Source organism: Trypanosoma melophagium (genome assembly GCF_022059095.1).
Source record: "Trypanosoma melophagium isolate St. Kilda chromosome Unknown ctg22segment0, whole genome shotgun sequence".
NCBI classification, from domain to species: domain Eukaryota; phylum Euglenozoa; class Kinetoplastea; order Trypanosomatida; family Trypanosomatidae; genus Trypanosoma; species Trypanosoma melophagium.
Window position 1 is genome coordinate 525,001 of NW_027125152.1, and position 22,185 is coordinate 547,185.

At 40.0% G+C, this 22,185-nt stretch overlaps 9 protein-coding genes across 9 annotated transcripts in view; all 9 read right to left on the minus strand.

The window, feature by feature from the left end:
* The window catches only part of LSM04_007375 (uncharacterized protein), a gene marked incomplete at both ends in the record, with an annotated part of 3,444 nt that extends 2,370 nt beyond the window's left edge, over nt 1–1,074 (minus strand). The window contains one exon of the mRNA XM_067334709.1: nt 1–1,074. This exon is cut by the window's left edge and continues 2,370 nt beyond it. Within this exon, the coding sequence (XP_067191797.1) occupies nt 1–1,074 (1,074 nt within the window).
* Nucleotides 1,075–1,650: 576 nt separating this feature from the next.
* On the minus strand, nt 1,651–3,306 carry LSM04_001772 (SET domain; the record flags this gene model as incomplete). The annotated part of the gene is made up of 1 exon (XM_067334710.1): nt 1,651–3,306. One exon carries the CDS (start codon nt 3,304–3,306, stop codon nt 1,651–1,653), a length of 1,656 nt encoding a protein of 551 aa, XP_067191616.1.
* A 464-nt stretch (nt 3,307–3,770) lies between these two features.
* On the minus strand, nt 3,771–10,670 carry LSM04_004070 (DEAD/DEAH box helicase domain; the record flags this gene model as incomplete). Its single annotated transcript, XM_067334711.1, has 1 exon — nt 3,771–10,670. The coding sequence occupies one exon, from the start codon at nt 10,668–10,670 to the stop codon at nt 3,771–3,773; it is 6,900 nt and encodes a 2,299-aa protein (XP_067191703.1).
* Nucleotides 10,671–11,840: 1,170 nt separating this feature from the next.
* Nucleotides 11,841–12,896, minus strand: LSM04_001789 (uncharacterized protein; the record flags this gene model as incomplete). Its single annotated transcript, XM_067334712.1, has 1 exon — nt 11,841–12,896. The coding sequence occupies one exon, from the start codon at nt 12,894–12,896 to the stop codon at nt 11,841–11,843; it is 1,056 nt and encodes a 351-aa protein (XP_067191618.1).
* Nucleotides 12,897–13,995: 1,099 nt separating this feature from the next.
* On the minus strand, nt 13,996–15,069 carry LSM04_009452 (uncharacterized protein; the record flags this gene model as incomplete). The annotated part of the gene is made up of 1 exon (XM_067334713.1): nt 13,996–15,069. The coding sequence occupies one exon, from the start codon at nt 15,067–15,069 to the stop codon at nt 13,996–13,998; it is 1,074 nt and encodes a 357-aa protein (XP_067191857.1).
* A 727-nt stretch (nt 15,070–15,796) lies between these two features.
* Nucleotides 15,797–16,799, minus strand: LSM04_005985 (uncharacterized protein; the record flags this gene model as incomplete). The annotated part of the gene is made up of 2 exons (XM_067334714.1): nt 15,797–16,302; nt 16,376–16,799. 2 exons carry the CDS (start codon nt 16,797–16,799, stop codon nt 15,797–15,799), a joined length of 930 nt encoding a protein of 309 aa, XP_067191760.1.
* A 31-nt stretch (nt 16,800–16,830) lies between these two features.
* Nucleotides 16,831–17,058, minus strand: LSM04_005808 (uncharacterized protein; the record flags this gene model as incomplete). The annotated part of the gene is made up of 1 exon (XM_067334715.1): nt 16,831–17,058. One exon carries the CDS (start codon nt 17,056–17,058, stop codon nt 16,831–16,833), a length of 228 nt encoding a protein of 75 aa, XP_067191755.1.
* A 1,454-nt stretch (nt 17,059–18,512) lies between these two features.
* Nucleotides 18,513–19,568, minus strand: LSM04_001263 (uncharacterized protein; the record flags this gene model as incomplete). Its single annotated transcript, XM_067334716.1, has 1 exon — nt 18,513–19,568. The coding sequence occupies one exon, from the start codon at nt 19,566–19,568 to the stop codon at nt 18,513–18,515; it is 1,056 nt and encodes a 351-aa protein (XP_067191603.1).
* A 1,099-nt stretch (nt 19,569–20,667) lies between these two features.
* Nucleotides 20,668–21,741, minus strand: LSM04_007764 (uncharacterized protein; the record flags this gene model as incomplete). Its single annotated transcript, XM_067334717.1, has 1 exon — nt 20,668–21,741. One exon carries the CDS (start codon nt 21,739–21,741, stop codon nt 20,668–20,670), a length of 1,074 nt encoding a protein of 357 aa, XP_067191802.1.
* Nucleotides 21,742–22,185: the final 444 nt, after the last annotated feature.

Consider the following 22,185-nt stretch of genomic DNA (forward strand, 5'->3'; position numbering starts at 1 on the left):
TTCTCGCTGCATTCCCTCCTGTAGTGTTCGCACAAATCGATCACGTTCTAATTGCGATCGCAATTTCGCCTCTGCGGTTTCTTCTAATTGTTTCTGTGTTCGTTTTAAGGCAGACTTGGTGGAATGTAAGTCTTCCATTAGTGTGGAGAACTCCTGCATTTCATGTTGAATGATATTTAGATCGTGGGCGTGTTGGCGTTCTTGTTGTTTGGCCGCCCGCCTGGTTTCTGTTAATTCTGCTGTGAGGTGTTGAATATGGGCTCTCAGGTCTAATACTATCGCTGTATTATCATTCTTATTATCTCCTGAAAATAATACTACTTCTTGTTGCAATTCCTCTTCTTCTTGTTGTTGTTCCTCACTGGGAGTTTGTGTAGAATCTAAATCTAATGTACTGATATTTATATTACGATTATTACTCTTCGTATTCTTATTTACATTCATATTGGTATTATTATTATTATTATTATTATTATTATTATTATTATTTAGAAAACCTCGCAGTTGTTGTGTGAGGAGCTCCTTCTCCTCCTGCAGTACTTCTAATTCCCGTCTTAATTGGATTGACTCCAACTCGCGTCTTTCTAAACAACGGGCCTGTTCTTGCAGTAATTCATCCTTTCGTTGAAGTGTGTGGAGTACACGTTCAGCCATATCATCATCATCATCTTCTTCTTCCTCTTCCTCTTCTTCTTCTTCAGCCATAGAGATATTCCTATTCATATTACTATTATTATTATTATTATTATTATTATTATTATTATTATTATTATTATTATTATTATTATTATTATTATTGTCTCTTTCCATTTGTGATAGGGAATCCCTTTCACCACTGTCACTATCACTATTACTATTGGGATGATGAGGTCGAGGAGGAAGAAGAGTATATTGAGATGGATTTACTGCTTTTTCTTCTTCTTGTTGATATTGCGATTCATGGTGTTTGTTGTTAGCACCAGCAGTAATGCCAATACTACTACCGCCGTCACTTCTGTTCCAGATTGAATCATTTGATTTTGTCTCCACTACGAGAATAGAGGGATCCGCAGAGGAAACACCACCGCCACTCATCACAGAGAGAGAGTTTTTTGTTTATTGTTTCAACCTATCTATATCTAATAATTTATATATATAATATAATAGTGACAGTCTCTGCTTTAACGAAACACAGAGATAGAAAGAGAAAAAAAAATGAAAGAGTTAGTAGATGAATAAGACAGAAAGAAATGTTTATATATATATATATATATATATATATATATATATAGAGAGAGAGAGAGAGATAGATACCAATAAGAGATAATATTGTATAAAGCCGTGGGAAATGGTTAAAAAACCCAATTATACACACAAACAGACACAATACACAGGAACTCCACCCCACCACAAAAAAAAAAAAAAACAAAAAACGAAAAAGAAAACAAATAACAAATAAACAAATAACAAAAGAATATTAATAATAACAATAATAAGACCCAGACATTTGTATGTTCTTCTTTTCTTTTTTTTTTGTTTCCATCCCTATCATCATCTCTACATATGTATATATATATATATATATATATATATGCGTGTCTTTTTCTCCCCATATATATTTAGTAGATCGTATTATCACTATTATTACTATTACTATTATTATTATTATTACTATTCAACCGGTGCTGCCTCGTTCAGTAACTTAAACACATGTCTATAACACATCAACAACTCTCGTTTAGTGGCCGTACGTCGAAATGGCGCAAGATGTCTTCGCATGTATTCTAACAACGGTGCCCGCGATGGAAGTAGTGAGAGCATCACCGTCTCATCATCGAATCCCGCCTCTAGTAACCATCGCATCTCATTATCACTATTGTCACTATTATTATTATTATTATTATTATTATTATTATTATTATTATTATCGCTATTATTAATATCCCACTGTTGATGATCATTATGGGAAGAAAAGAAGAACCATGGGGAGTTAGTACGCATAACGGTATCGGGTGGGCGATAGACAAAATGATGGCAGTTTTGTGCCCCACAGCGGCATATCGTATTTAAATATCGCAGTGGTACTTCACCAGAGAAGAGTGGAGCCACACGATGTGAATAACTTAATGTTAATTCCTCCCCCGCCTGAACATCGCGAGTGGTAAAGAAACTATTCGCATCCTCAAAGTATGGAAAGTCCCGCATACGTGCCAATAATTCATTCATCGTAGTATTATTCATATTAACACTATTACTATTACTATTATTATTAATACTATGAGTATGACTCATGACAAGCGGCCAGAACTCACGTGAGAGTCCACAGCAAACATTAGCATCACAACTGTGATTCATTAAATGATGTGGAAGTGGCTGCGTTACAAGTTCTAATAAAACACCTGTGGGATGTGTATAATGCCATGTATCAGGAAGTTTACTGTGTGTATCAGCAAGTAGTGGAACAAAACTGGCGGCATCCATAAATGTACGCTGCGGGGTTGTAATAATTCGAGTTCCTCGCGGTATTGGATGTGCGGCGATAATACCACGACCGTGTATATTACTGCGGCCCACACATAATGCATCTATTGCGGTATTCTGCAATATACCACGAAAGCGTGATGCACCCACACCATTTCTATTATTATTATTATTATTATTATTATTATTATTATTATTATTATTATTTGTTGTTGTGACCACTGCGGCTGCCTGCTCATATGCGGCAACGTTAATAAGATGCTGCAGGCATCCCAATGACGATGATGATGCTATCGAGATTCCACCATTATTATTATTATTATTATTATTATTATTATTATTATTATTATTATTATTAGAGAGAAGGGAGGGTGCCACACTATACCGTGTATACAGAGAAACCCGCCCAACACCGTAATGTAGATACGCCAATGCAGATAGTGTGTAATATGTAATTCTACCCAAAAGAGGCGTGTGAAGTGCATTAAGAATAAGACCAGAGTGTCGCAGTGCCGCCTCATCGCGGTGTGAAAGTAATAAAGGCTCTACATGAGAATTACTACTCCCCACATTTCCTCTTTTTCCTGTTAATAATGAGATTGATGATGAGATGGATTCTGTAGTAACTTCTCCTGTAGAATGAGAGGGATCTGTGAAGATGACATGTTCTCTATCCGCGTAATTAGTACGTTTTGTACGACGAAACACATATTGTTGTTTTTGTTTTTCTTTTTGTTGTTCTTGTGATGATAATTTGATTGAAGTAATGTAAATTCCACGATATTGGTAATACTGTACAATAACAGATATGGCTGTCCTTCTATTGACACGTACTATGGATGACATGGAGATAAGAAGAAACCTCTCTCTTTCGGTATTGTTTTTTTCTTATATATATATATATATAGTGTTTTAAGAAGAGAAGAGTATATATAAAAAACAAACAAACGAAGAGAGAGAGAGAGAGAAAGAAAAGGAATAAAAAGTTAATAATAATAATAATAATAATAATAATAATAATAATAATAGTGAAAAAGAAATAAAAAGAAAAAAACAATCATATACTGTATGACAGAGTTCATTAAATGGAGATGTGGTGTACAATCACTGTTTCCGTTGTTTTTTTCTTTTTCCATTTCCATTATTCCCTAAATAATAGAGCAAACTCATATGTGAATCACAGATATATATATATAGATGGATAAATAGAAATACATAGAAATTGGAAGAAAAATAAAAAAAGAGGACTATGACAATTTATTTCACTCTAAACAACAAAACAAAAACGAAAACACAAACAGAAAAGAGAATTAGAATGATGGCTGCTGAGCTGCCCTTCTTGTTTCACCTGTTAATGATACACTATTATCATTCGCACTTTGCATTCTCTCTCTGTGCTGCTGTAGTAATACCGCAAATTCTGGAGATGGCAGATAACTTGGAAGTACTGAAGGGAGAAGAAACAATTTCTCATTTGTGGCTCCCTCCGCCGCTAATGCTCGTGTATTAAATAACACAATCGGTGAAGTATAAGTAGAAGAAGAAGAGGTAATATTCACATCATCATTCTTCGTATTATTACTCTTATTATTATTATTATTATTATTATTATTATTATTATTATTATTATTATTATTATTATTATTATTATTATTATTATTATTATTATTATTATTATTATTATTATTATTATTATTATTATTATTATTATGACTATTCCGTGACGCTGTTGGTGGAGTGAGAAACTGACATCCAATACTTCGCAGTAAAGACTCTAATGATTGATTCTGTCGTCTGGCTGTGAATTGCGCTAATAATTCCGCCCCACTTCGAGTTTCTTTATTTCCCGTTGTGTTTAATTTAACGACGACGCGTTGAATGTAATCGGCGAAACTCACAACTGTTCGTCTGGAGTTTCTGTATTCATGCAATACAAGTAAAAGTGTACTGGCGACCATTTCCTCTACAGACGAGGATGGTGTAAGAGTATTAATAGCATTATTAGTATTAATATCCTTATTAAGATTTTCTCTTCTCCCAGCTCCATCACTTCCACAATATGTACACTGTGGACAGACTTCACTGGCCGTACACCAATGTAATCCACCTTCTTCTTCCTTTCCCTCTTCTCTTTTATTTTTACTGATTATATCCATCGTATTAGTCGTATGTGTATTATTATTATTAATATTATTATCATTATGTGTACAAGAAGTGATGGGTACACCACGCCAGGGTTTGCCGGCGAATACACGGAGAACACTGCGGAGTTGTGTGGGATGCAGCGGGACGGGCAAGCGCCAAACACCCCAATCAAACAACATTACAGCAAACACACGTGAGTGATCGTTATTCATTAACAGTGCGGTATTAAAGAAAGAGGCAGAAGCAGCAAGATAACCGGCCAATATAAATAGTGCAAGTGGTGGTTCTTCTGCAGGTGTGGTGGTAGTAGTGGAATTATTCTGCTCCGTGTCCATTACCCAAACATGTAAGGCTTGTAAGGATGTACTACTGTGATCAGATAACGTTCGAGGAGACATTGATATTGATATCGGGTTTATGTTGGCCACTAGAGATCCTGCAATCGCAATAGGCATCGCACTAGAAGCATTATCACGACGTGGACACCACTGTAGTGCATTTAAATAAGATGAGGGAGATATAATACAATGACGCAGTTCCACCTCCATCCCACTATTATTATTATTATTATTGCAATTGTGTCGAATTAACAAATCTGCAAGTGTGCCTTTACTAAACGCCGTCACCCAATCACGACGCATGCGGAATTGCACCGCAACTGCGAGACGTGAGAGATGTGTGGCCGTACGACAGTGGGCGTGAAAGGCAGTTGTGTGGGCCCACGTACTATGACACACTAAACAATAGAAATGATCCATTACAAAGCCTGTTGAAGAGTTTATCTCTTCTTCTTTACATGAATAAGAATAAATAGATGAAGAACTAGTTTTATTATTATTATTATTATTATTATTATTATTATTATTATTATTATTATTATTATTATTATTATTATTATATGATGATTGTCGTTGTGTGGGAAGTGTCACTTTCCAATAGATAGCACGAGTAAAAGTCACACGCTGCACACTTAATAGTGCGTGTTCCTTCTCCTCTTCCCTGTTATTTGGAGAAGCATGTACACCACCTCTTGTAGTGAGAGCAGTTTTATCCATCTTCATATCTTCTACTTGTTCTTCTTGTTCTTTTAATGATGATATTGATATTGAGATTGATGGAGTTTCATCGTTATAGAAAGGTGTTGGGAAGAGTTCGTCATATCCCGCACGTTTCACATCACTGCGCCTTAATACACACGCACGACCGTAACTGTCATACCACATCACCTGCACATCTTCCACACTATCACTATCTCTTTGTAGAGTGGAGAAACGAATACGACGTTTATTATTATTATTATTATTATTATTATTATTATTATTATTATTATTATTATTATTATTATTATTATTATTATTATTATTATTATTATTATTATTATTATTATTATTGGTTCTACTACATTCGCTGGGATTCACACGCCCAAACGCCTTTCCTGTGGTAGAAACCGTTTCCATAGTACCAACAACATGAGAATCCTTCTTCACCCCACCCAAACGCATCCCTGCCGTATTTAAACCGTTCCTCCCATCTGCAGAGTTATTATTATTATTATTATTATTATTATTATTATTATTATTATTATTATTATTATTATTATTGTTATTTACACCTGTTGTAGATGGGGGAGGTAGTAATAGCGTGAGACGTGTTAATGCACCTTGGATCGCAATAAGTAGACTAATACCAATATGTGCCAAAACAACACCAGCCTTACTGGGAGCTGTAACGTCTTCTTCAAACGGTAATACATGCGGTTTTAGTAGTAACTCTTCCTTATTACTATTCACAACTTCTGAATCATTTTCATTATCATTCTTATTCTTATTATTATTTTGTATATTATGATCATTATCCTTCTCCTTATCACAAAACTGCGCCACCGCTGATCGTCCACTTGAGAAGAGATCTATTTGCGAAAGATATGTTCCCGCAAGATACGGCTCCAACACACGCCGTAAAGCCTCGGGTGTTAAACGATCATATAACAATATATTACGATGTCCACTCTGTTGCTGCTGTTCCAATCGCTGTTCTTCTAATTGTTGCAATTGTAATTGTTGTTGATTTGTGTGAAGTTCTACACCAAAGGAACAGGTGTGTTGTGTATTATCCCGCAATACACCCGAATTACGCAATAATCGTCTGTGGTGCAAACGATGAGCGCCGTCCTCACCCCGCATCGTATTTCTTGCAAACGCCGCCACAAAGGCCGCTGCCAGACGATGTTGTACCTCACCAAACATTACTTTATTTCCACTCTTATTATTATTCTTATTCATATTACTAATCTTATTATTATTATTATTATTATTATTATTATTATTATTATTATTATTATTATTATGACTATTGACATTTCCTTGACCAGAGAAGGTCTGCAGTTGTCGTATAAGCTGTTCATCATACGGGTACCAGTGTGTCATAGTACCATCCTTCTGTGAGAGTCGATGACGGGCATGTTCACAGGCGCAGCGGTGGAGTCGCAATAGTGAATTCGCTAACAATATACGATATGATCGCGGTAGTGCCGATTCAATAAGTTGTTCTAATGCCTGTGTACTGGGTTTACGCACGGCGATATCATGTTCACTATACAGTTCCTCTTCGATAGTATTATTATTATTATTATTATTATTATTATTATTATTATTATTATTATTATTATTATTATCAGGTCTAATTAGACGATAGAGACGTGAGGCACAAAGTGCGACTGTGGTATCCACCACACGAAGCGCACTGCGGTTCACACGGTATTTACCTTGAAACTCCACAACATCTAAAGTACTACTACACGCATACCACTCACGTAGTAATGACAAGAGCATAAGTGGTTCACTTAGATGGTATTCTCTACCACTTTCATTCACATCTTTTTTTTCTTTTCCATCTCTTTTTCTTGTTGATATTGTTGATGATGATAATGGGACTGCTCTTGCCAGTTCACGTTGTGTTTTCAGTGAATAAAGATAATACATAGCAGGTGTTTGTGTTTGAGTTGTACTTTCCCCTTGTGCAGTCATGCGTGGAGATGTGAGTAGTGCTGGGACTGTCATGGCACATGCAATCAATATAGCATCCTCCAAACACGCAAACTGCAAAGCAAAGTATATTAATAACGCCTGATTGTATGGGATTGGAAGATATGCTACAAATTCTCCTTTAGCCGTTAGACTCGCCTTATCATAGCGAAGAAAGACTTTATATAACTCGTCATCCCCTTCTTCCTGTTCCTTTTCTTTTTCCTTGTTATTCTGGTTCACTCCGCTATTACTATTATTATTACTATTAATTCCTGGCATCCGCATAAGACCTAATTCAAGCAGTTGTTGCAATCCACACGTGATCTCCGTAGCGGATGGGGGAAAAGGCAAATAACGCACTAACGCGCTCGGTCGCGTTGGAAATAAATGTTTCACCCGCAACAACACCGCCGGTGTATTCACTGCCGCAGCAACAGATATCATTTTATTATTACTATTACTATTATTATTATTATTATTATTAGTATTATTATTATTATCTCGTAATGGGTGAAAGAAACGACGTGGGGCAAGTCGTATAACCACGCCATCGCATGTACGCCCAGTCCGACCACTACGTTGTAATCCACTTCCACTATTCACTATTGTAGTGCGGCGCAGCATTATACCTGTTAACGGATCAGAAATAAAAGAACGCTCCAGGCAGGAATCCACAACACAGCGAACGTTAGGAATTGTCACAGAACTCTCTGCAACGGTGGTGGAAAGAATAATACGATGTGGAAAAGCAGAAGCGGCGGTATTGTGTAATTGCTGCTGTGGACTGCCAATGGCAGTGGAGTGGAGAAGAGCAACGGAAAAACGCCAATGTTCATACTGAAGAAAAGTCCCATTTCCATTTCCATTAACTCCAGTAGTATTGGTAGTAGTAGTAGTATTACTATTGGGAACTTGTCGGTTAGATTCCCCAACATCTATGGTTTGACACAACATTTCCAGCGACTGCAGTACAAGAGACATTTCTGAAAAACCTGGTAAAAAAACCAAAATACTCTCCGGATGATAATGATGATGTTCTTCTTCTTCTCTTCCTTTTTCTTTTTCTTCCTGTTTGTGCAACTTATCATTACTACTACTAGTAGTAGTAGTAGTAGTTAACGATTTCCGTGAAGTTACTGCAAAGGTTTGCAAAATAAAAAGAAGAAACTGCGCTAGTATTCGTGCTTGTGGAGTATGAAATTCAGCGCCAAATCTCGTGTATGAAAAGTAGTGTCCAAGTGATGCCATCACTCGCCGTGCCGGAACTGAAAGTAATGGAGATTCACTTGTAGAGAGGAGAGGACCTTTTCGTATCTTATTATGTAAAACTTGCGATTTTTCAATACCTTCTGGAAGATCATCGATAAAATATTCTTCAATACGAAATGGATGAATGGCAATAGCAGTTGTATATGTATCACCAGCCTTCATCTCTTTTTGTCGCATCAACATATTATCTATAAGAAGCACCTGTGGGATTTTATTTACTTCTTTTCTTATTCTTTTTGTTATGTTTGTTGTTTGCATCGTAGAGTCTTCCATTACACTACACTCTGGACTGAGGAAAGCCACCATATGTTCTACAGGCAATGTAGCAGACATTAACACCAATTGACGAAGTCCTACATATGAACTGTGTACTTTCTCATATAACTGTTGTCTTGCCAAAGCCAGCAGCATATCGGTTTCCATATCACGACAATGCGCCTCATCAATAACAAGTGTTGTGGGTGAAAATATCTTATTTCGATGCTGCAGTGCATTTACAATGAAACCGGGAGTCGCAAAAATAATTTCAGTCGCCGCAGAGAAACAAACATCACCACCAACAGCATAACCCACACGACCTCCCACATGCACATTCCCAGTAATTGATGTTTCTCCTGATGATGATGATAATAATGATAAGGATATTGATGAGGCCATAAGAGATGCGGTGAATTCTGCTAGTTCCTTGCACGCTAATCGTGTTGGCTGCGATACTACTATACACACACGACTACTTGCCGCAAACTCTGTCACATACGCACGCACCCCACCACCACCAGTATTATTATTATTATTATTATTACTATTAATTTCTGTAGCAGATGCAAATGGCAACGGTGGTGTTATTTCAATGCCATAACAGTTCGTATTCTTCGGGGCATCAATGCGCTGCAGTAGACGTTCCCAGTGGGCATCCAACAACATCAAAGGCACTAAACTACTCTTCCCACAACCGGTTGGTGCACTACAGACAAAAAGCGCAGGTCCATCTTGCTGCGGTATGGGAATTGCAGAGGATGGAAGAAATCGCGCACCCCATGCGGAGCGTTGTTGCCAAACAGGAAGTCGTAGTAATGAAGGATGTGTATGTATCATTTGTTTCCAATCAAGTCGTTTATGCAGTACATTTCTTCGAAGCTTTTCCACAAGAGTAGCTGAGACGCCCATATCATTCTTTGGTAATGATTGGGGAGTTGTACGAACTATATTTTCACTCTTTGGACGCATTGCTGTGGTAGTGGTAGTAGTAGTAGTAGTATTATGACGCGGTGAGTTCGTGGTTTTCGCAGCAGTAGTAGCAGCAGCAGAAGTAAACATTTGCGCCATATATGTACATCCACTTGATGTAGATGACGACAATGTCAATGTTTTCTTCTTGTTATTTCTCGTGTCGTTGTTGTTCTTATTACTATTATTATCATTCTTCTTCTTTTTCTTATTCACCACATCCTCACGCTGGGCAATCATCTGTAACAGATTACTCATACTGCTACGTGAACCCGCACGTGAAATAGTGGTTGTTGATGTTTCTACTACTATTTTTTTTTCTTCCTTTTCCTCCTTTTTTCCATTTTCTTTGGGTTTTTTATTACCATCACTGTCTTTGCAGCCGCTATACTTTACAGTTCCCCCACACCCGGATTGTTGTTTCAACGATGCCGTCCGTCTGATATCTGCCTTTCTGTCGGATATAAATAGCACTTTTGTTGTTGGCACAACGTTGTATAGATGGCCGGGGGTGATTAACACACTATATGTCCATCGCCGCATTACCGTGAATTCACAAAGCCCAATGAAGAAACAAAACGGAGAATTACACTACTCTGCCCTTTCCCTCTTTTTTCTTCTCTCCTCTCTCAAACGCACACACACACAAAGAAAGAAAAAAGATAAACTCCAGTTCACCTTACCACGCCTCTCTGCACGTATGTATGAGTAAGCGAGTGGGTGAGTGACGGTGACACTTCCCCACCTCCTCTTTCCCTAACAAGAAACAAAGAAAAAAGTAAGGAATAAAGAAACACATATATAGTTCACCGAAACAAGCACACCAACCACAATGAAAAGGAAGATACCAGCGGGCAATACGTACACCCCGCAGCAACGTGGTACATTGCCCACCGGAGTAAAAAAAAAAAAAAAGCCATTAGAAAGAGTAAATACAGGCACACAAAACAGAAAAAAATTTCCCTGAAATGCAAAAATATGTTTAGAAACAATAGCAAAAAAAACTCCAATGAAAAGAACAACAACACAAACACCGTAAAGACCCCTTTAGAAGCAAAATAAACGAAAAGCAAAGAGACAGTTGCAATAATTATGAGGAAAACAACAACAAACATAGAACAATCAACACTTTTTTTTTACTTTCAGAGTATACAGGTCCAATTACTTGTATATATGTATATATTCCACTCTTTTTACGTTGTTATTTCACGCAGTTAACATCCCTTCGCTCCGAAGAATCATGTTTTAACAGAAACATATGGCAAACCATAACCTTACGCATCTCACGCATTGCGTCATCCCTTCCCAGCGCCCAAGTTAATCCGAATCCCCACAATAGGAAGACTTACAATGCACACCATTGAAAAATGAGAGATGTAATTGTCCATCTTAGACAAAAAAGTTCAAATACAATTTCTTTCCTTTTCTTTCCTGCAAGATATTCATAGGGTCAACTAAAAGCCCCCAAAGTGCTATTTTGGTACTCCCCTCCCTCTTTATTGAGCGAGGTATTTGTGTACAAGACAATACATATGCACATCATACACGTCACACACAAAGCAAAGAAAGGAAACCCTCAAGAAATATATATATACACATACCACACGAAAGCACATTACGTCACAATGCGAAAGACGATAGCTCTATCTCCCTATCCTTCGATCTCACTTTTCTCCCTATCTCAGCCCACCCCGCATTGCCGCCAAAACAGCATTAAACGATTGACCTGTCAACATCAAACGGCTTTATCAGCGAAAACTCCTGCTGCAGGTTGATCGCTTTGGTGGCACTCAGCTGCGGTACTTGCTGAAATCGTTTCTTCCGCAGCATGTCGCGCGTGGCAATTATTGTATCTTGGTACGAAAGATTCCTGGTCTTGAGCAGGGTGTACGTAAGGCACTGTGTGGCTGCCCCACCAGCCCCTGATGCGCCTGTTCCGAAGGTGGCGGCATTTCCCACATCAGCCGATGTCTGTTCATCTGCGCAGCCGGATATCATTAGAACATCGGCATCCGAGTTGTTTCCCCTGCGGATGCGTTTCATGTGACAATTCACTGATCGACGCACACTCCTGTACCCCACAAATGTGAATGGTAGATCAAGCATGGATCCAGAGTGACAGCAGTCAAAGACAGCGGTAAGACGTACCCCTTTGGGGAGTCGAGAGACGAGAATTTTGTTGATATCGTTGTCAAGAATGCAGCCGCTGGCCTGAAAGTCTGCGGGGGCAATACATTGATCATATTGTTCATCTGAGTCCTGTAATGCCCGGGTCTGTGTACCATGCCCTGAGTAGTGTAGAAAAAGCACATCACCCGGCTTTGCATCCTTTACCAGCCACGCCATGTAAAGAATTATGTTAGCCCGTGTCGGTTGGGCAGTGCTACCAGGGAAACCCCTTTCATCCACAAGTATATTCATCTCATTGATGGGGAACTTCTTCTTCTGGAATGTGGCAAGCATCTGTTTAACGTCATTACAACAACCAGAAAGCTGGGCGCTGGTACCATAGTAGTTTATACCAATGAGGAGTGCACGAACGTTGCCGGTGCGAAGAGTCGGTCCCGCCCATGGCCGGAAGCCACGAGTCTCTCTGGCTTCCTCAAAGGCCTCATCCACATTCACGTCATCTGGTCTGTTCACCTCACCAAGGTACTGTACAACGTACGGACATGCAAGCTTAATGAGTTCCATACCCATATCCACATATGTCCCATTATGGCCAGCAGCACCCAAGAGCCTTAGCAGACATCCAAGGTCACAGCCCATCTCTTCAGTTGCTTCCTATTACCAATGTATGTATGTATGTATTATATATTGATTTTGTCCTTTTCTTTTTTTAGGTACACGTGGTTTTACCTCTAGAATAATACATTCAAAAATATATGGCTCAGGAAAGGAGAAAAAAAAATGAATGTGAGAGAAAGTAGAGACAGTGAATGCTACAGGTCTACAGTAGAGCACTGTGGGCCACAATTAAGAACAAAAAAAAAAAAGAGAGGCATGGAACGCAATTCATACTTATTTTAAAATTTGTAAGGCATATTTATTTGAACTAGCTTTTTGCAACAATAGAAAAGACAAAAACAAGGAAGAGGCATAAGATCTTTAAGACAAAAACCAACAATAAAATCGAACCTCTTAACTTCCTCCTCCCATTTCTCAATGAGAGCGGTTTGATTACAGAAAATACAAATTCCCCATCCCATCACTTTTCTTTTCTTTATTCCTATTCCCCCTCCTATTCTCTAATATTGTTTGGCATTCCTTTGCTTTGTTATCTTAAAATTCCCCAGATCTAATTCTCCCTCAATAAGATGATTGTATTGGTACTGCATCCATCCCATTCACGGTATGAGAAGCGCCAGCAATGCAAGAGCAATACACTGACAATGGCAAAGACAAATAATACCCCTCCCAAATAACATTACTTTTAACAATTATAGAGTATTACATCTCTAACGACAACATTATAGACAAGTCTTTCTTCTTTTTCCTGTTCTTTCCATTCCTAGAAAGGATGATTCCAAACCACCCCTCCACTCAATCTATTCTCACTCAAGTATTGCGATATGATTTGCGACATTCAATCTCATTTAGGTGGATTAGATTTAACCCCCCAAAGTGCTATTTTGGTACTCCCCTCCCTCTTTATTGAGCGAGGCATTTGTGTACAAGACAATACATATGCACATCATACACGTCACACACAAAGCAAAGAAAGGAAACCCTCAAGAAATATATATATACACATACCACACGAAAGCACATTACGTCACAATGCGAAAGACGATAGCTCTATCTCCCTATCCTTCGATCTCACTTTTCTCCCTATCTCAGCCCACCCCACATTGCCGCTACAACAGCATTAAGCGACAGATGCATCAATTTGAAACGCCTCTGTCAGAGAAAACTCCTGCTGCAGGTTGATCGCTTTGGTGGCACTCAGCTGCGGTACCTGGTCAAACTTCTTACTTCGAAGCATGTCGCGCGTGGCAATTATTGTATCTTGGTACGAAAGATTCCTGGTCTTGAGCAGGGTGTATGTAAGGCACTGTGTGGCTGCCCCACCAGCCCCTGATGCGCCTGTTCCGAAGGTGGCGGCATTTCCCACATCAGCCGATGTCTGTTCATCTGCGCAGCCGGATATCATTAGAACATCGGCATCCGAGTTGTTTCCCCTGCGGATGCGTCTCATGTGACCAGAAGTCGCACTTCTCAGACCGGAGCTCCCCACAAATGTGAATGGTAGATCAAGCATGGATCCAGAGTGACAGCAGTCAAAGACAGCGGTAAGACGTACCCCTTTGGGGAGTCGAGAGACGAGAATTTTGTTGATATCGTTGTCAAGAATGCAGCCGCTGGCCTGAAAGTCTGCGGGGGCAATACATTGATCATATTGTTCATCTGAGTCCTGTAATGCCCGGGTCTGTGTACCATGCCCTGAGTAGTGTAGAAAAAGCACATCACCCGGCTTTGCATCCTTTACCAGCCACGCCATGTAACGAATTATGTTAGCCCGTGTCGGTTGGGCAGTGCTACCAGGGAAACCCCTTTCATCCACAAGTATATTCATCTCATTGATGGGGAACTTCTTCTTCTGGAATGTGGCAAGCATCTGTTTAACGTCATTACAACAACCAGAAAGCTGGGCGCTGGTACCATAGTAGTTTATACCAATGAGGAGTGCACGAACGTTGCCGGTGCCAGAACTTGGGGCCTCCCATGGCTGGAATCCCTGTGTATCTCCAGCCTGCTCAAAGGCCTCATCCACATTCACGTCATCTGGTCTGTTCACCTCACCAAGGTACTGTACAACGTACGGACCAGCAATTTTAATGAGTTCCATACCAATTTCCATGTAGTTTATGGCTCCACCGGTACCACGTGCCTTCTGGACCACGTTAAACAGTTTTTTTACACATGTAAGATCGAACCCCATTTTACTTCTCTTTCTGTTTTTGCTTTATATATAAATATGTATAAACCTAAAAGTTTATAAGTTATTTTCCTAATGCTGTATCTTTTTTTGATAACACTTTTTTTTTTTTTAGAATGCTCACTTGTTTATTGTTTGTTTCACGTGTATTAATCTGGCATAATGCAAATTAGTGTAAGAAAGAGTTATCAAGAGAAAACAAAGCACCCATTCACAATTGTAGTTAAAAGTAGTGAACGACATAATCATGAGAATATTCCATGTGCCGAGAATAAAAAAAGAAGCATTAACAAGAACAAACAGAACAAAAAAACCGGAGGAAGAACGAGAAGTAGAAAACTATAGAAAGAGGTAGAGAGAAAGAGAGAGGACCAGTAAATAAAAGAAAGAATATATATATATATATATATATAATACTTTCTTTTTCACCTTTTGGAGAGATTTTTATGCATTTTTCGTTGTTTTGTTTCCCTTTCACCTAATGTAGTGCGCCTCTTTCTGTTTTCCTTTGGCAAACCAGTACAACAGTACCAAGAACAACTGATTCAGTGAAAAAGCGAACATAGAAACCAACGAATGAACCAGTGTGATTACAACACGTGACTTAGGTCTTCTTTTTGGTCTATTTTCCCTTATTATTTCCTTTTTTTCTTTGTTTTTTTTTCCTCTTTCTCTTCACTTTTTTTTCTAATTTTCCATGATGATGTCTACCCCTCCCCCACCCCCACCGTTAAGAGAGATTCTCCAGCGCTTTTCGGAGCTCCATGAGTTCCCTATCCTGTTCTTCTAGCCACGTTACACCACCCTTTGCAATAAATTCCTCGTGTGTTTTAGTGTACTTAGCGAGTTCCTTAGAAAGCTTCTTTTGCTCTTTATCATTCACCACCTCGCCAGTTGTAAGCTTTGTTGGTAATCCTGTATCTGCATCAAATGCGGCGTAAATCCTCTCTTTCGCCTCCTTTGCCCCTTCACGCTCACGGAAATACATCAGCGGTGTATACGTGTACTGTCGCCACTTCTCCGTCAGTTTCCGCTTTGTTTCAATTTGATTCTCAAGCTTTTTGCGCCGTTCCATATGCTGCCGTTGTTTCCGCTCTGTCATCTCACGCAGGAGTAGATCCCTGTCATCGCTTTTCCACGTCGTGGGGCCAGCAGGGCTGTCCTCAATGCGAATTCCAGCCTGCACAAGCCACTCATCCCGCACAGCATCACACAGGGGGAGGAGCACACACACGACTACTTGCCGCAAACTCTGTCACATACGCACGCACCCCACCACCACCAGTATTATTATTATTATTATTATTACTATTAATTTCTGTAGCAGATGCAAATGGCAACGGTGGTGTTATTTCAATGCCATAACAGTTCGTATTCTTCGGGGCATCAATGCGCTGCAGTAGACGTTCCCAGTGGGCATCCAACAACATCAAAGGCACTAAACTACTCTTCCCACAACCGGTTGGTGCACTACAGACAAAAAGCGCAGGTCCATCTTGCTGCGGTATGGGAATTGCAGAGGATGGAAGAAATCGCGCACCCCATGCGGAGCGTTGTTGCCAAACAGGAAGTCGTAGTAATGAAGGATGTGTATGTATCATTTGTTTCCAATCAAGTCGTTTATGCAGTACATTTCTTCGAAGCTTTTCCACAAGAGTAGCTGAGACGCCCATATCATTCTTTGGTAATGATTGGGGAGTTGTACGAACTATATTTTCACTCTTTGGACGCATTGCTGTGGTAGTGGTAGTAGTAGTAGTAGTATTATGACGCGGTGAGTTCGTGGTTTTTCGCAGCAGTAGTAGCAGCAGCAGAAGTAAACATTTGCGCCATATATGTACATCCACTTGATGTAGATGACGACAATGTCAATGTTTTCTTCTTGTTATTTCTCGTGTCGTTGTTGTTCTTATTACTATTATTATCATTCTTCTTCTTTTTCTTATTCACCACATCCTCACGCTGGGCAATCATCTGTAACAGATTACTCATACTGCTACGTGAACCCGCACGTGAAATAGTGGTTGTTGATGTTTCTACTACTATTTTTTTTCTTCCTTTTCCTCCTTTTTTCCATTTTCTTTGGGTTTTTTATTACCATCACTGTCTTTGCAGCCGCTATACTTTACAGTTCCCCACACCCGGATTGTTGTTTCAACGATGCCGTCCGTCTGATATCTGCCTTTCTGTCGGATATAAATAGCACTTTTGTTGTTGGCACAACGTTGTATAGATGGCCGGGGGTGATTAACACACTATATGTCCATCGCCGCATTACCGTGAATTCACAAAGCCCAATGAAGAAACAAAACGGAGAATTACACTACTCTGCCCTTTCCTCTTTTTTTCTTCTCTCCTCTCTCAAACGCACACACACACAAAGAAAGAAAAAGATAAACTCCAGTTCACCTTACCACGCCTCTCTGCACGTATGTATGAGTAAGCGAGTGGGTGAGTGACGGTGACACTTCCCCACCTCCTCTTTCCCTAACAAGAAACAAAGAAAAAAGTAAGGAATAAAGAAACACATATATAGTTCACCGAAACAAGCACACCAACCACAATGAAAAGGAAGATACCAGCGGGCAATACGTACACCCCCGCAGCAACGTGGTACATTGCCCACCGGAGTAAAAAAAAAAAAAAAGCCATTAGAAAGAGTAAATACAGGCACACAAAACAGAAAAAAATTTCCCTGAAACGCAAAAATATGTTTAGAAACAATAGCAAAAAAAAACTCCAATGAAAAGAACAACAACACAAACACCGTAAAGACCCCTTTAGAAGCAAAATAAACGAAAAGCAAAGAGACAGTTGCAATAATTATGAGGAAAACAACAACAAACATAGAACAATCAACACTTTTTTTTTACTTTCAGAGTATACAGGTCCAATTACTTGTATATATGTATATATTCCACTCTTTTTACGTTGTTATTTCACGCAGTTAACATCCCTTCGCTCCGAAGAATCATGTTTTAACAGAAACATATGGCAAACCATAACCTTACGCATCTCACGCATTGCGTCATCCCTTCCCAGCGCCCAAGTTAATCCGAATCCCCACAATAGGAAGAATTACAATGCACACCATTGAAAAATGAGAGATGTAATTGTCCATCTTAGACAAAAAAGTTCAAATACAATTTCTTTCCTTTTCTTTCCTGCAAGATATTCATAGGGTCAACTAAAAGCCCCCAAAGTGCTATTTTGGTACTCCCCTCCCTCTTTATTGAGCGAGGTATTTGTGTACAAGACAATACATATGCACATCATACACGTCACACACAAAGCAAAGAAAGGAAACCCTCAAGAAATATATATATACACATACCACACGAAAGCACATTACGTCACAATGCGAAAGACGATAGCTCTATCTCCCTATCCTTCGATCTCACTTTTCTCCCTATCTCAGCCCACCCCGCATTGCCGCCAAAACAGCATTAAACGATTGACCTGTCAACATCAAACGGCTTTATCAGCGAAAACTCCTGCTGCAGGTTGATCGCTTTGGTGGCACTCAGCTGCGGTACTTGCTGAAATCGTTTCTTCCGCAGCATGTCGCGCGTGGCAATTATTATATCTTGGTACGAAAGATTCCTGGTCTTGAGCAGGGTGTATGTAAGGCACTGTGTGGCTGCCCTACCAGCCCCTGATGCGCCTGTTCCGAAGGTGGCGGCATTTCCCACATCAGCCGATGTCTGTTCATCTGCGCAGCCGGATATCATTAGAACATCGGCATCCGAGTTGTTTCCCCTGCGGATGCGTTTCATGTGACAATTCACTGATCGACGCACACTCCTGTACCCCACAAATGTGAATGGTAGATCAAGCATGGATCCAGAGTGACAGCAGTCAAAGACAGCGGTAAGACGTACCCCTTTGGGGAGTCGAGAGACGAGAATTTTGTTGATATCGTTGTCAAGAATGCAGCCGCTGGCCTGAAAGTCTGCGGGGGCAATACATTGATCATATTGTTCAGCTGAGTCCTGTAATGCCCGGGTCTGTGTACCATGCCCTGAGTAGTGTAGAAAAAGCACATCACCCGGCTTTGCATCCTTTACCAGCCACGCCATGTAAAGAATTATGTTAGCCCGTGTCGGTTGGGCAGTGCTACCAGGGAAACCCCTTTCATCCACAAGTATATTCATCTCATTGATGGGGAACTTCTTCTTCTGGAATGTGGCAAGCATCTGTTTAACGTCATTACAACAACCAGAAAGCTGGGCGCTGGTACCATAGTAGTTTATACCAATGAGGAGTGCACGAACGTTGCCGGTGCGAAGAGTCGGTCCCGCCCATGGCCGGAAGCCACGAGTCTCTCTGGCTTCCTCAAAGGCCTCATCCACATTCACGTCATCTGGTCTGTTCACCTCACCAAGGTACTGTACAACGTACGGACATGCAAGCTTAATGAGTTCCATACCCATATCCACATATGTCCCATTATGGCCAGCAGCACCCAAGAGCCTTAGCAGACATCCAAGGTCACAGCCCATCTCTTCAGTTGCTTCCTATTACCAATGTATGTATGTATGTATTATATATTGATTTTGTCCTTTTCTTTTTTTAGGTACACGTGGTTTTACCTCTAGAATAATACATTCAAAAATATATGGCTCAGGAAAGGAGAAAAAAAAATGAATGTGAGAGAAAGTAGAGACAGTGAATGCTACAGGTCTACAGTAGAGCACTGTGGGCCACAATTAAGAACAAAAAAAAAAAAGAGAGGCATGGAACGCAATTCATACTTATTTTAAAATTTGTAAGGCATATTTATTTGAACTAGCTTTTTGCAACAATAGAAAAGACAAAAACAAGGAAGAGGCATAAGATCTTTAAGACAAAAACCAACAATAAAATCGAACCTCTTAACTTCCTCCTCCCATTTCTCAATGAGAGCGGTTTGATTACAGAAAATACAAATTCCCCATCCCATCACTTTTCTTTTCTTTATTCCTATTCCCCCTCCTATTCTCTAATATTGTTTGGCATTCCTTTGCTTTGTTATCTTAAAATTCCCCAGATCTAATTCTCCCTCAATAAGATGATTGTATTGGTACTGCATCCATCCCATTCACGGTATGAGAAGCGCCAGCAATGCAAGAGCAATACACTGACAATGGCAAAGACAAATAATACCCCTCCCAAATAACATTACTTTTAACAATTATAGAGTATTACATCTCTAACGACAACATTATAGACAAGTCTTTCTTCTTTTTCCTGTTCTTTCCATTCCTAGAAAGGATGATTCCAAACCACCCCTCCACTCAATCTATTCTCACTCAAGTATTGCGATATGATTTGCGACATTCAATCTCATTTAGGTGGATTAGATTTAACCCCCCAAAGTGCTATTTTGGTACTCCCCTCCCTCTTTATTGAGCGAGGCATTTGTGTACAAGACAATACATATGCACATCATACACGTCACACACAAAGCAAAGAAAGGAAACCCTCAAGAAATATATATATACACATACCACACGAAAGCACATTACGTCACAATGCGAAAGACGATAGCTCTATCTCCCTATCCTTCGATCTCACTTTTCTCCCTATCTCAGCCCACCCCACATTGCCGCTACAACAGCATTAAGCGACAGATGCATCAATTTGAAACGCCTCTGTCAGAGAAAACTCCTGCTGCAGGTTGATCGCTTTGGTGGCACTCAGCTGCGGTACCTGGTCAAACTTCTTACTTCGAAGCATGTCGCGCGTGGCAATTATTGTATCTTGGTACGAAAGATTCCTGGTCTTGAGCAGGGTGTATGTAAGGCACTGTGTGGCTGCCCCACCAGCCCCTGATGCGCCTGTTCCGAAGGTGGCGGCATTTCCCACATCAGCCGATGTCTGTTCATCTGCGCAGCCGGATATCATTAGAACATCGGCATCCGAGTTGTTTCCCCTGCGGATGCGTCTCATGTGACCAGAAGTCGCACTTCTCAGACCGGAGCTCCCCACAAATGTGAATGGTAGATCAAGCATGGATCCAGAGTGACAGCAGTCAAAGACAGCGGTAAGACGTACCCCTTTGGGGAGTCGAGAGACGAGAATTTTGTTGATATCGTTGTCAAGAATGCAGCCGCTGGCCTGAAAGTCTGCGGGGGCAATACATTGATCATATTGTTCATCTGAGTCCTGTAATGCCCGGGTCTGTGTACCATGCCCTGAGTAGTGTAGAAAAAGCACATCACCCGGCTTTGCATCCTTTACCAGCCACGCCATGTAACGAATTATGTTAGCCCGTGTCGGTTGGGCAGTGCTACCAGGGAAACCCCTTTCATCCACAAGTATATTCATCTCATTGATGGGGAACTTCTTCTTCTGGAATGTGGCAAGCATCTGTTTAACGTCATTACAACAACCAGAAAGCTGGGCGCTGGTACCATAGTAGTTTATACCAATGAGGAGTGCACGAACGTTGCCGGTGCCAGAACTTGGGGCCTCCCATGGCTGGAATCCCTGTGTATCTCCAGCCTGCTCAAAGGCCTCATCCACATTCACGTCATCTGGTCTGTTCACCTCACCAAGGTACTGTACAACGTACGGACCAGCAATTTTAATGAGTTCCATACCAATTTCCATGTAGTTTATGGCTCCACCGGTACCACGTGCCTTCTGGACCACGTTAAACAGTTTTTTTACACATGTAAGATCGAACCCCATTTTACTTCTCTTTCTGTTTTTGCTTTATATATAAATATGTATAAACCTAAAAGTTTATAAGTTATTTTCCTAATGCTGTATCTTTTTTTGATAACACTTTTTTTTTTTTTTAGAATGCTCACTTGTTTATTGTTTGTTTCACGTGTATTAATCTGGCACAATGCAAATTAGTGTAAGAAAGAGTTATCAAGAGAAAACAAAGCACCCATTCACAATTGTAGTTAAAAGTAGTGAACGACATAATCATGAGAATATTCCATGTGCCGAGAATAAAAAAGAAGCATTAACAAGAACAAACAGAACAAAAAAACCGGAGGAAGAACGAGAAGTAGAAAACTATAGAAAGAGGTAGAGAGAAAGAGAGAGGACCAGTAAATAAAAGAAAGAATATATATATATATATATATAATACTTTCTTTTTCACCTTTTGGAGAGATTTTTATG